Source organism: Siniperca chuatsi, linkage group LG12 (assembly GCF_020085105.1).
Source record: "Siniperca chuatsi isolate FFG_IHB_CAS linkage group LG12, ASM2008510v1, whole genome shotgun sequence".
Classification (NCBI taxonomy): domain Eukaryota; kingdom Metazoa; phylum Chordata; class Actinopteri; order Centrarchiformes; family Sinipercidae; genus Siniperca; species Siniperca chuatsi.
The window spans coordinates 26950254-26964603 of record NC_058053.1 but is presented as its reverse complement, the minus strand read 5'-3'; the positions used below and the strand labels follow the sequence as shown (position 1 = coordinate 26964603).

At 42.1% G+C, this 14350-nt stretch overlaps 1 protein-coding gene across 1 annotated transcript in view; it reads right to left on the bottom strand.

Moving 5' to 3' along the window:
• Nucleotides 1-14350, bottom strand: part of mao (monoamine oxidase) — a 33489-nt gene extending 19139 nt beyond the window's left edge. The window contains exons 1-3 of the mRNA XM_044216255.1: nucleotides 14195-14350; nucleotides 2847-2941; nucleotides 1719-1856 (exon numbers count right to left, since the gene is read on the bottom strand). Of these exons, the coding sequence (XP_044072190.1) occupies nucleotides 1719-1856; nucleotides 2847-2941; nucleotides 14195-14309 (348 nt within the window). The 5' untranslated portion in view covers nucleotides 14310-14350. The remainder of the gene's footprint in view (nucleotides 1-1718; nucleotides 1857-2846; nucleotides 2942-14194) is intronic.

Genomic DNA, 14350 nt, shown 5'->3' with positions numbered 1-14350 from the left:
TGATAATCACTGAGTGGCCTCCATTCTAAAACGAGCCTCATATGCCAATACATTTTAATTTAAAGTTGAAATTCTGCAGTTGCAACTAATACAATAGCCCAGCAATAAAGTTTTTTAAGCCTATAATACTGAGTTTGTTGACACTGAGAGAGACTTTGATTCAACTCTGTGATGATTTATGAGGCAGTATGTTGTGTGTAATTGTATTGGATTCATTTATTGAGAGGTGTTTGTGATATTCTGGCCCCCTTGTGCGTGTAAATGAAGGTGCATATAAAATGCAGTAAAAGTGTGTTTGAGTGTGTGAGTTTGTGTCCACACCCCTGGGCCAGAAGCTCAAAGTCCATCTCTAAAGTCATGATTCATTTGAACTTGAATAAAGCCCATGTTGAGATAAGCTCACAAACACACACGCACACAAACTAGATGATTTACAGTAGGGGTAGTTTGCCCAGGGTACATGGCAGCAACGGCAAATCAAATCAGGTAGAGGAACACAACTGTGTTAAGGACAGCGGTGCGCCCACACTAATGAGATATGGAGCAAAGAATAACAAGAACAAAGATGAACTCAATGTCTTCCTTCCTTCTTTGTTTGCTTTTGCTATCCTTTCAACCACTCAGAGAAAAGAGAAACTGCATTACAGAAATCCCTCAGGCAAAGATTAGCATCTCCAGTCACTAATGCTGGAGAGGAGAGGGGTGGCTGGCTGCTCGGCAGACACGTAGGAAGTCACAGGAAGGACACAATGATTGGTTTTCTTCTGCACAATACCTTGGTCTTCTCTGAGCACCACCGGAAAGAGTCAGAGGAGCAACGCTAATGTAACTGGGCATCAGAGGGTATCAGACTGTACATGTTTTAGTGGCAGCTAAGATTCAGTTTGAATCACCCTTCCATAGCAGACTGTACAGCTCATCTGTCATGCCCTCCAGTTACTGCAATTAAACTCAGCTGCCACCTCTAATTATGATCAATCAGTTAGAGTAAGAGCTTTGAGCATATGAGATTGATTTGAGAGACAAATTCCCTTCTTTGGTGTAGTCTAAGGGAAAGACTACGATTGTTGTAGCTACAGCAAGTATTCACACTTTTGGGTCTGTTGCTCATCCTATATATGAAGTGATGTGAACTTGCCAGTTTATTAGGTTACCCAGCTAAAATTAACGCAGTCTAATACAACATACTTGCAATAAATCTTACCTTCACAAAGGTTATAATGTTCAGTTTTTGTTGAAACAGTTTTAGAGATGTGTTGATTTATGATCATTTTGGAGGCTGCAGCTTGTGGTGCTGTTGAATTGTATTGTATTCTATAACAGACTTGACTGGTTACACGAGTTCTTTATTTGAGAATGTAGAGTCACGTAGGCCAGACAAAACCAGACAAACATGTTTTAAGTCACAGAACTAGCTGTCAGCAGATAAAGTATAGTAAATATATATGTCCTTGCTATCATGGCTTGTTGAATGATGCCAGAAGATTAACACAGACATGAATTTCCTGTCTATTGGATAAAGGCTCAGACTCTCAGGATGTTTGCGTTATCTTCTGGAAATGGTCAACAGTTACTGCAGATCTCAAACTGAAGAACACATCTGGAACATGTATGATCTGTCATATGAGTGGGCCTGCACATATATGACATCAACCAAAGCTCAGAGTACAATATTATCTGCCATCCTAAAAACCACACACAGATGCTGGGACACTCACATTGACATAATGCACCAGGTTCTCCTGCTCGTTGACTTTGTAGGTCTTTATGTTGTACTCTTTGGCCAATCGGAGGATGCGGTTCTGAGTTGGTCCGATGTAAGCCCCGCCCAGATCAACCCACTTTGTCTCCTTATTCTGAAAAAGACGGAAAAAAGCCACATTGAAACAGAAAGACCATTTTGAAAAACATTCATATTACAGATAATGCTGAAAAGGCTTAATATGATCTATTCTTGTGCTTCTGGACCCCAGTGCACCCTTTGATGCTGTTGAGTCTCGATTCATAGGTTGGACTAACTGTTTTGTCTCGATCCAAAGCTTCTCATCATGAAGAACATACACTCTGTATGGAGTATATAAAGCTCTGTCCTGGGTCCACTACTTTTCAGTCAGTATATGTTGACACTAGGGATAATCATCCATAATTATTTCACTGCTATGCAGATGACACCCAACTCTACATAGCTGTTGATCCTGATAACCTGACCCCATTTTACTCCTTTGAGTACTGGACTGAACTCTGTCATCAATTTATGGATGATCCAACATTTCCTCAAGCTGAATCAGGACAAAACATTGGTCTTTATTATTGGTCCAAGAGATAAAAAAAATGTGCCTACAGTTTACTACACTATCCCAGCACATTACACCACATGCAGGAAATCTAGCTGTTATCATGGACTCTGATCTAACTTTCCAGCTGCATTTAAGGAACATAACTAGAACATCATTCTATCATTTTAATTATTGTATTGCCAACGTCAGACCTTTTCTTTCTTCCAGAAAGGTTTGTGCATATTTTTATTACAAGTAGGCTTCGACTACTGCAATGCACTGTTCACAGATCACCCCAAAAAGTCTATAAATCAATTACAGCTCTCTTTTCTTTTTTAAACTGATTATTATTTTAAAACATTTTTAAATTTTAACCATTATTGTCTGCTTTTTTTTTTTTTTTACATTTGTAAACCAATTTGAGCTGAATTTTGTGTATGAAAGGTGCTATATAAATAACATTTATTATTGTTATTGTTGTTATTATTATCAATAATAATAAAAATAGTAATAACAAAAAGTCCCTTGTAATAGCAGTATCTGCAGTAGTGTTAGCTCTCCTGGTCTTACCCGCACAGTGAAGGTGCGACCACCAACCCGATCCCTTGCCTCCAGGACGACAGGGTTCAGTCCATTGGCTTTCAACAACTTCGCTGCACTCAAACCTGCAGACGAACAGGGAAATAGAGAGGTGAGTAAGGACACACAATACACTTTCTGCACTACACATAGGTAAGATTACACTTGTACACTGCTTGTGACTGTCATGTGTTGGTGTATAATGACATCTGTTTGAAAGGTGAAATATGTGACTGTAGGTGAGGTGCTACTCCTTAATGCCCCTCGGGTAACTTTCAGACTGAATAGATGGATGAAGGGGATTATTTGGAAAATCTGACTACAAAGATCTAAATTTTTGTATAGAAACAAATCGTGTTTCTCTTGTGCTAGTCAGCACACCACTGTACCATTTACAGTTATGTCTGTTTGAATTGTGTTCCTTTATGCTTTTATACTGTTTAGTTGTTTTCTTGTACACAGGTTTCTCTTGAAAAAGGATTAAGTGAAGGATTAATTACCTAACATTTGCCTTTCAAATGACTTGGCTGGATAATTAAAGAGCTATGGGAAAGATGGGAGAGCAGGGGGAGGGGGAAATCTTTGCAGGCAGGGAGAGCAACACTTCCACAAACCAGCTGACCTGCTGATCATGTGAGCAAAAAGAGAAGGCAGAGCAAAGAGTAGAGTATGCCTTTCACATATACTGACTGACTGACCAACCACAGAATCCACGGCAAAAAAAAAATCTTTTCACACACTGACCTCAGGTAATCCCTGTCATAACTTTAATTCAATAAGACATCACATAAATGCACTTAGGCATGCACACACACATGCAGAAGATTAGCGTGCAGCGTATGGTTCAGCAGCACTGGACTATGTCAATGCAGCAGACATTTAAAAGCCTGCTGTAGAGCACAAAAACCACATAGAGAGAGAGAGACTGATTCATATGATATAGAGATGAGTGGTTACTTACAAGATACCACACGCTGCTAACTTGATGGCCAAAAGTATTTAGACACCTAAACATCTCATCCATATGGGATTGTTGAACATCTCATTCCAAAATCATGGGCATTAATGTTATAGCAGCCTTCGCTCTTCTGGGAAAGCTTTCCTCCAGATTTTGGAACCCGACTGCTGGGATTTGATCCCATTCAGCCACAAGAGCACGAGCGAGGTCCAACACTGATTTTGGGCGATAAGGCCTGGCTCACAGTCGGAGAAATAATAGAGTTGCCAAGTGGATGGAACTGTTTGTTACACAAGTATTTTTCCCCATTTCAAATGTTGTGCAAATGTAAAAATGTTTTCCTGGTCTTTCGCCCCCGTACTCTCCCCTTCCGAATCCTGCTAAACCCTGCTGAAGCTAGCAAGGTTTATATAAGTTTAAACATAGTTTGTTCTGCATTACTCAACTTCAGCCATCCCTCCCTGTACAAACACACCCACCCTGCCAGGCTTTGGAAAAAGCATTAGCCCTGAGCAGAGTAGGCTCACAAATCTTCCTCCGTTAAATTGATGCTATTACCTGCGCTCAGCTCAAAAGGTCAGTCTCTGTCTTCAAAAACAAAGAGCATCTGTCTGCATATCTTGTTTATGTCTAAAGCAAACACATAAAAGTAGCTTTCTGTCGGGATTTTGCTTTGATCAGAAAGCTTGTTTGTCTTAATTAAGACATAATTTTTGTAAACCATCCTTGTGTAGATATGACTAATGGATCAGTATAAAGCTATCACCACTTCAAAGGATTCAGACTGAGCCTTGCCCTGTTGTTTATCCCCATTCCTCCTCTGTGAAATGAAGAAGAGGAATGAGCTGTATTGCTGGAAAAATCAACATGGTCAGACTGTTCCCGAACTGAACTTCAGCTGAGAGGAGAGACAGAGGGGGGAGATTGAAATTCAACTCATGCAGCAGGGAGGCAGAGAGGCCAAATGAAAGAAAGAAAAATCTGAGATTATATATATGGACTCGAGGAATTTTAAGAATCAAACAATCAAAACAAATGCTTTATGATTTATCTTCTTTTTTCTGGGTTCTACACGCAGAGAGAAAGATTAAAACCCTGGACAAACATCTGCAGTCCTGCTTGTCTGCGGAGTTGTTTCTTTTGCTGCTACACTCTGAAGCAGCTGAAAGAGAAGCTGCATACCACACACTCACAGCCATTCACAACAACGTTTGCCAGACGCAGTGGCTGCATCTGCAATGTTTAAAATTTCAAGAGGTCATTACCAGGTTGAGATACTGCACTATGTTATCAGAGAATCAGGGTAACATTAAAAGATACGTTTTTCCATTCTACACCCAGCCATGAAAAACGTACCTGAAGGGATTAGAAATGGAGGAAAAAGGTCAGCCAGTCTTAGGTGGAAACCTGGATTTTATGTGCTGTTAGAGGCTTTCTTCACCTAAAGACATGGTTGATATTTATAAAACAGATGCAACCGCCTTGAAGCGCAGTCTTCCTGTCATCTGAGGCGCAGCTGACGTGCATTCAGCAGTGCCTCTCCCTCCTTTGTGCATATGCATTTAAAGGAGGGGTCAGACAAGAGAAGGGAGGAGATATGATAAGTGAGGTTGATTGTACTGTACATCTATGGGTCACGTAGTGTACATGGGACAAAACTGTCATCGTATAGCAGGTGCAAATTTGTGCAGGTATATTGAATATTAAGTTGTTGACAACAAAAACTGTGTGCAGAAAGAAAGAGAGGAAAGAGAAGTGCAGCAAAGCACAAAATGCGACAATTTTATTGCACCAAGCAGGAATCGGACAGAGAGTTGTGGCTTTGTGCTCATTAAACATAAAGTTCACTGAGCTGCTAATAATGCACCTTTTGTGTGTCTGTTTATAATCATTCCATCTCTTTTTCATTTCCGTACAAGTATTTAATGAATTTTTACTGCATTCATTTTACAAACCTTTTTTTGCAAGTAAAGATTATTATGACTAAATAAATAATTGACACCCAAATACATTTCTCTCAGGTGGTGTTAAATTGCAGCCTTTGTGCATATTGTACCTTAATTAATGAGTAATGCTCCTTTTGAGCTCTTGAGGGAGTCCCTGTTGCTTACTGTGTAACATAAGGCTAAAAAGGCACAAAGAATGAGCCCAAACTGAACGCATGAAGGTAATGCAAAATAGCCTGGTGCTCAGTCAGTTTGTTCCTCTGATTCTCACTGTGTTGCAGTTCTCCTCCAATCGCTTTCTTTATTTCTCCCTGTTTCCCCACCACTGCTCCTCTCCTCTCCACAACAGCATCTCGGGGCTCTGGTTGACCTAATTGTCTGCTCTCTCTGAGATGTTTGAAAGGAAAAAATAAAACTGACTGTGTATTTTTTTTTTTTTTTTTAATAAAAAACGGCCATGGTCTTGAATGTAAGTTTCAAACACGCTGTTGTTATTCATGTGTTTGACCTGAAGGTACTCGACAGTCAGGAGTTAGTTTCTGGAGCTTTTGTGCAGATCCACACTGCAGTAAAAGCTGCTATGCAGAGCACACACACACACACACACACACACACACACACACACTCCTTTTCATCCTCTGCCCTCTGTGCTGGAAAAGGACATAGGGACAGACACTGTTTCCCTGACAACAGTAATTGTTAAGATGGAGCCACTTGGCAGGAACAAACTGCATTTGTATACTGTGTGTGTGTGTGTGTGTGTGTGTGTGTGTGTGCGCATTTGTATACTGTGTGTGTTTAGAAATCCCCCACTGCTTCTGGACTGAATCTCTGTCATCTTTGACTATAATTCAAAATGAATACACACATAGTTGCACAAATCTCCCAGACACTCAAACACACTAAACACAGCACACACACACATCATCCACGCAACAAAGTTAAAAATTTTGTTTAATTAAGTTTAAATCAAAATCTCACAACAAGTTTCAGTTTCACAAAAGTGAGACGGTTTCTCTGATGGAGTTCTTCCAGATCTCTTTTCAGCATTTTCAAGAAGTTCAGTGTCTGGAGGTGGAATATGTTTATAGGTTTATCTTCATTAGTGTTACAGGGCCAAGCTGAATGCTTGTGTCTGTTTGTATGCATGTGTTAGGTCTGTGATAGACTGACAACCCGTCCAGGATGTACTCCACCTTTCACCCAGTGCATGCTGGGATACTGGATAGGCTCCAGCCCCTTGCAACCCTCGACAGAAGAAGCGATTCAGAAGAATGGCTGTATGAGTATGGTGGTTATCAGTTTCTGGTTGTAAACATGAGCTGGACAAAACATGTGTAAGTGTTCCTGGTTTTATTGTTTTTTGATTGTGATTATTTCATAACTTCAATAAATAATCAGGCTGGCAAAGATGCTTCTTCTATGGCTGATATGAATCCTGTTGTACCATATTAGCTGTGTTAGCTAGCTACTTGTGATCTATACCACATGACATACTGTTTGTCAGTAATGGCCATTTGGATATTTTCTTGCCAAAGTCAGTAACCAGAATGTGTCTAATCATGTGAATTTTAATTTCCAACGCTGCTGTCCTTAAAAGTCCTCTGGCCATTTCCCGTTTCTGCCTTCATCTCTCCGCTGCTGCTCGGTTCCCTCCGACTCTCGCCTCGCTCCACCTCTGGCTTAACACCTGTCACTCGTCTTTTCACTTCCAATTGCTCTTGCCATGTTTTGTCCCCCAGTGTTTCCCGTTTGTAGCCTAATAATCTAAATCACATTAGCAGGCTTCATTGAAAGAAATTGAAAGTTGACATGCACCTTCAGCTCAGAACCCAGCAGCAATTCACAGATGGCACTTCTTCCCTATGGCTGTTCTTACATTACATGTATAATCGGACACCTGCAGAGTATGTTCACGTGTTATTTGTACAAGACAAGATGAAACACCTTAAAACACCCTTAAAAGTGTAAATAGTCTGATGCTAAGCTAAGCTAACCGGCTGCTGGCTGTCGCTCCACATTTAACGGACAGTTATGAGCGCGGTATAAATCTTCTCATCTAACTAATAATAATAATAATGATAATAATAATAATATTAATAATAATATTTCCCAAAATGTCGAACTACTCCTTTAAACAAGGAGATAAGGCAACTGCCTTAAATATTTACTATGGTGCTATGCAGAGGATTAGTAAAAAACTAATTGTTTACAGAGACGGTTGCTTCTCACATGGTGGATGTGTTGCAGCCTTTCCTGCCTCTTCACTGCATTCTGACAGCTGAAAGTGTAAATAAAACAAGATCTTTGCGAACACGTTCTGGGCCAGGAGTCACGCTATGCTCCCAATGGCAGGAACATGTTTAATAAAACACAAACATTTCTCAACAAACCATTTGACAACTGCTGCTCTGTCTTCTCAAACATCTCTCCCTGATGCCAAGCTGACATTTTCTTTTCTTTGAAATCTTACTCGTGTGTGTGTGTGCGTCTGTACCACAGTAAAATGTTCTTTTCCATGAACACAAACAAAAAAATCTAATACCAGCTGAGTGACAAGTGAGCCACTTGAATCTGGGCCCTAAAAGGCTCCATATCGATCCAGAGGGGAGGACATTTACAAGACGCGCAGCAATCACATTTCCCCCGCCTCATTTTCTCAGCACGGAGACACTGATTGGCTGTTTATGGGCAACAAACTGAAGAGCAATATTGACAAGCAATTACATGATGGCTAGAAATTCAGACAGACAGATGTGAGAAAGACCAGACAGGAGAGTAATATGAGTAACTATTTTTCTCTGTGTGTTAACATGGTGAGAGAACGACGAGTATGATTTGACTTCGAGTTATCTTGAAAGTTTTTCACTGAATATTTTATAGGTGAAAACTGCTTTATTCTACTAGCTATAATATTACAGTCTGAAGACAGCGACAGTCAACTCTTGGTAGTTTAGTTGAAGAAAAGGGTCAACATTTTGGGAAATACGCAACCGACAATTTGCCATTTTATGGGGGGGGGGTTGTGTGCCGGACTATTTCTTGGCTGGGCTCCAGGAAGTTACTGATCCCAGCCAAGAATTAGTCACCCACAATACAACATTGTCGTTTTTATAATTTGGTTTTTGTAAGGATGGATGGATGGATGGATGGATGGATACGAGTGGGCTTTAGAAGTGCTGATACGTTACCATTGGACAGAGCCAGGCTAACCGTTTCCAGTCTTTATGCTAAGCTAAGTTAGCCGGCTGCTGGCGGTACTGTAGCTTCATATGTACCATACAGACATGAGAGTGGTATCGATCTTCTCATCTAATTCTCTGCGAGAAAGCAAACAAGCATATTTTCCAAAATGTGGAACTATTCCTTTAAACTGATCGTTCTCAGGACAGCAGCTACTCTGTATCATCAGCTGCAGTGTGACTGTAGTGAATCATTTTAATGTTACAATCTACCTTCATGCAAACATTGAATACAGCTCGCAGAAAAGGCAAAGCTCTCTGATAACAGCTGAAAAATATTTTGTCTGGCAAACATTGAACAGAAAAGGAAAATGGTACCATTTCCCACAGAACACCTGTCTCGACTCCCTCGCTTAAAAATATCACAGATAGCGATGAGGGCTTTTTGTTGCGCAAACATCCACAGACTACACGTGTTTTTTCACAATAAACCACTTCATTTCACGAGATGAACACAGCTGAGATTACGGCCGCACAGTTCTCATGGCTTTACCTGCCACGCGCAAGGCAAACACAGAGGCGCAGGCACGCAGAAAATCAGAAATGGAAACACACACGAGCTGTCCATCTAATGATTATATCTGGCAGCTCAGCCAACAGGTTCTCCTGTTTGCGCAGCTGAACAGAGAAAGTGGCGATCTAGGATTGCAGCCATGTTGATGGTAATTAGACAAGCTAAACGATCAACAGACACGCTGTGCAGACTCAACAGGTGCACCTGAAAGGCAGTGCGGGATCAGTCCCAGAGCACAACGTTACTTCATAAGACTAAAGTGCAAATGTCCTGCAGCTTTTGTGTGAACAAAGAAGATATGACACAGTGCGTCGGACTCAGGAGGCCAAAGTGTCGGCGGTGACAAGAGAGTCATTGTGCTCGGCTCTCACACACATTACAGTTATGTGTGTGTGTGTGTGTGTGTGTGTGTGTGCTGGCACTAATGTCTGTCGGGAGAGCTGCTGTCCATGGCTGATCTCTAAATACCAGCACTCTTGTGGAGCACACTGGACACACATTTAATATTATTTATACTCTGTACTGTACCTGAACCACAGGTTCCACTTCCTGCCTAACCTCATTTCTTACCTTCACCTAAGCTTAATTGTAACCGTGAACCGAAATCTTAAACCTGCCACGTGGCGGCAGGGGAAACAAGTGATGACCACAACGTTGATGTTTAAGTTGATGTGTTGAACTTGTTAGCAAACAGTTGCTTAGTTACACCTCCAGCAGTTAGGGAGCAACATGATCGTTCATTTGGAGACATGTTTGTGTCACCTCATGAATATTCTCTCTCTCTCTTTCAGCTCTGTTTTTGTTTTCCATCAACTCCTGAAGAAAATATCTGGCTCTTTTTGTTTTTGTAGCTCTGGCCATCAATTCTGTCGGTTACAACAAGGCTGTATTCACAAAAGTAATTGCAGAGATGTGGGAACACTGTAACATCGCTAAAAATTGTTCAAACAAGGCAACAAACACAAGCTGTCAGGCGGACCGACACGTATTAAACAATTAGCCAAACTTACTTGGAGAAAAACAAAAACAAAGGCAAATGGTAAAATTATTATCCAAACTGTCTGTTGTGAACATCCATCAGACGGCCTGCTGGTCCAGCTTGGACCTACCGTACACGCTGCAGTCGTGTGCTCTCAAAGTTTTCCTGCACAAAGAAGGATTATTGCAACATTATCGGCACACTCACTTTCGGTTTTACCTCCAAATAAGGTGGAAGCTAATCTGGCAAACACCCGTTACCTTGTTTAAAACCCGTCTTATCATCATCTGACTGCTCAGGTTAGTTTCCACGTTAGACCTATATTTAGTGATGTCGCCGTGTTTGGCGATCTTTGACGAGTACAATATTATTAGAACCGATAGAACTGATGGCAGGAAAACCTGAGTTATTACAAACGGTACTTTTCCTGTTGGCATAGGCGTAGATGTGGACATGTTCCTACCAATGTCAAGGTGGTGCTAAATCGTCCCTGCCGATATTTTTACCAATCTCAAACAGTCTTGTCATCTCCACACAGTGTTACAGGTACAAGCTCTGCACAGTGGCCAGGTTTGTGCGTTTTCTGCAAAAAGTGGGCTGTTTTGATGAAGACTGAAGGAGCAGCATATGATCTGGCAACCCGTCGTACTACTCTGTCGGCTAGCTACAGTCGCAGCAGTCGAGTCTGATGATGAGGAGCGGTTTGAAGTCGTCAAACCAAAGTCAAACACACTGTAGACTTAAAAAACGCCGCCTTCGTTTGATGTAACTACCATCAGTCAACTGATGTTATTTTTGAACTTAAGCGTGGTGTTGTCATCTTTGACATTAATAAAATGCAGGATAAATATTTAACAAACTAACATGCCCACTCCTTCCCGAGTGGATCAGGAGCTGAGTTATTGTTGTATGGGTCATTATAGTATGGATATATTACATACTGTGCGGTAAATTAGCCACAGCTTGTCCAACTGATCAGTTTGACTGTGAATGGTACGCATCAGTTTATCAGCAGCACAGAGACACACAGACGGGTGAGCTGCAGACGCTCAGCTGATCTCTGATGTCAAGTTTTTTTTAGATGTTTTAAAGATAACGCTAATGTTAAAGCTGCGACTCGGCCATGAAGCATCGTTTCATTAGCTGCAGGAAACGTCCGAGTTGTGTCGTCAACAGGCTGACTCTCAGCTGAGGTGTAAAGATGGACACTCGGTTCAAACACAGTAGCACATTACCTACAGCTTGTTTTCCATTTATTTTCTTTCAGCAGTTATAAGGAAAATCTATCACATGCAAATTTTAATCTCAGATTTATATTAACAAAATAAAATGTGAAATATCAGTTTAAAATCAAAGAAAAATTCAATTCAAATTTTCGGCAAGTTATATAAGGAAATACATATAAAATAAGCGTTTTGCAGCTCTAGATAGATAGATAGATAGATAGATAGATAGATAGATAGATATAGATAGATAGATAGATAGATAGATAGATAGATAGATAGATAGATAGATAGATAGATAGATGTGTGCTTATGGAAGAGAAAGCGTTATACAACTGTGCATATTAGCCATTTGACAATAAAATGTCCCAAAGTTAAAACTGTTGCCTTGAAGAAATACATTTGGTTCACAGATACGGTCCTGCTCTCAGTAATTTGGCAATGCAGACATGGAAAACGTCCTCAAGGGAACTGACCCGTAATTTCTTTTACACATGTTGAAATTTTATAGACATTTAACTTTACTGCCGACTTCTCTGGGTAAAGGTCTGTGGAGAAGAGGAATCCAGCAGAGTTTATAGGCCCACGGCACAGCAAGTGCAGCCAAGTCCTCTAAATCATCTACTGCACGGTTTATTGGGGGTAACTGCGTTGGACTGCACGGCAAGGATGAGGAATAACTGTGTGTTTCACCACTTCTTCCATTTTCACAGCCACCTCAAGTTCCCTATTTACTCTCCTTACAAACACTCATTTCCCTTTCTCAGATATTATCTTTCTGACTCCTTCCTCCTTTACGTTTCCCTGGTTTGACTCATTTACTTTCCCCACGTTCACAGCTGCTGAGACAAAACAGGAAGAAGGGGTTCCCTTTCCCCCCCCCATTATTTCTGTTTTCTGTTCATCTGTTTCTCTTCCCCCCCCTCTTCCTCGGCATGGTCTCTGCTGCTGGTTTGATAATACGCTGTCACGAGGGTTTAATGTCTTCTCAGAAAGTGCTGGCTGCCCCTTGAGGGCCGCAGTCCTGCCGGTGGGTGGCTGGCAGGCAGGAAAATGACAACTGCATTTGCAGGCAAATGGCGAAGCACACATCTCAGGACAGAAGGTGATAGAGAGAAACAGCACTCCCTCTCCCCCTTGTTTCATCTGTCCGTTGATTGGACAGTGATTGTTATATGTGGACCTCATTCCGAGCCAGTAAAGGGCAGCGGTATAAACAAATGGTGTAATTACAAGACCCTAATGTGACACGGGGGGAGAGAGGCAGGGAGGGAGAAAGCCAGCAGGGGGGCTGTCAGCCAGTGTTATTAAATTTACTTCTTTTCTGCATTTGTTTTGCCTGTTTGACTGGTATTTGAACTGACACTGACCTAAATTCTTCACTGTCTGACAGACAGACGGACGTGCAGGCAGGCAAGCAGTCGATTGACCTGTCAGTCTGACAGAAAGAGGACGGAGGTCAGGCGGGGGGAACAGGAAGGACCGAGGTTCAGTCAGTCAGTCAGGCAAAACAACATCGGTCGACACAGCAACTTGACAGGCGTTTAAACCGTCCTGCTGTGGTTTGAGTCGCAGCGCTTTAAACGGTGTGTGGCTGCAGAAACAGTGGGAAGATTAAGTCGTGTGACCGTATTTGCAACTCTGTGATCCAACACACAGATACTTCACTCAACATCTCCAATACTTTGACCTAATTCTTCTGTTCTGAAATCCTGCTCACACTGTCTGCTTTCCTACGTCTCCTGTTAAAGTTTTATTTAACAAGAAACCTTTGGTCTTCAGAAAGCACAAGTCCGTCTCTTCGGCAAGGACTTTCTCTTTCCTCCAATGTACTAATGTTGTTACTGTTGGGAGGCTGCAGCCATCCTAATCATTTAGCTTGTAATATGCACCAGAGCAATATTACACCAAGTGTTGGAAGAAGTGTGGGAAAACAGCAGGCCTTCCATCATGCAAAGCATGAACCCAGTACACTGAAGCAGATGTAACTCCCATCCTCAGCATCACACCTGTCTCCAGCTGGCTCGCAGACAAAAGAAACACACGTACGGTGCTTTTATGACAAGAATATGTAAAATAGTAAAGTAGCCTTACAGATGCAACCGGTAATAATGTATGAGACCGCCCCTCCGCTTATGTAACACAAAGTATGCTCTGGCTGATTAGCTGTTACTAAACAGGCACAGCTGTGATGCAGCGGCGGACGGGGTCGCCTCGCGGAAGAGACGCGGAGAAAATGGACGGCACACCGCGAGGAAGAAAAACGCGTCTACTGCCAAACAGCAGCCTCTGTGGCTCTCAGCTGACCGAGGAGAAAGCTCCGGACAGCGGCCAACAGGCGAGCGGCTTGCGTGCAACAGTTGTCCGGTCACCTCACGGCGCGGCAGCTCGCTACAGGAGCCGCGCGACGGCTCGGATTCAATCAACGAGCTGCGCACCCTGCACAGCAAAATAAAGTTGTCTGGTGTTGCGCCTACCTGATATCCCCCCGCCGACCACTATCACATCGTGGGTGTTGCTGGGTGCAGTCATGGTGCTGTCTGGTCTGTCTGTCCCCGCTCTGCTGAACGCAGGGCGCACGGAGGAGCGCATCTGTATTAAAAGCGCCGGCCAGGCCCACTGCCTCCAGACTC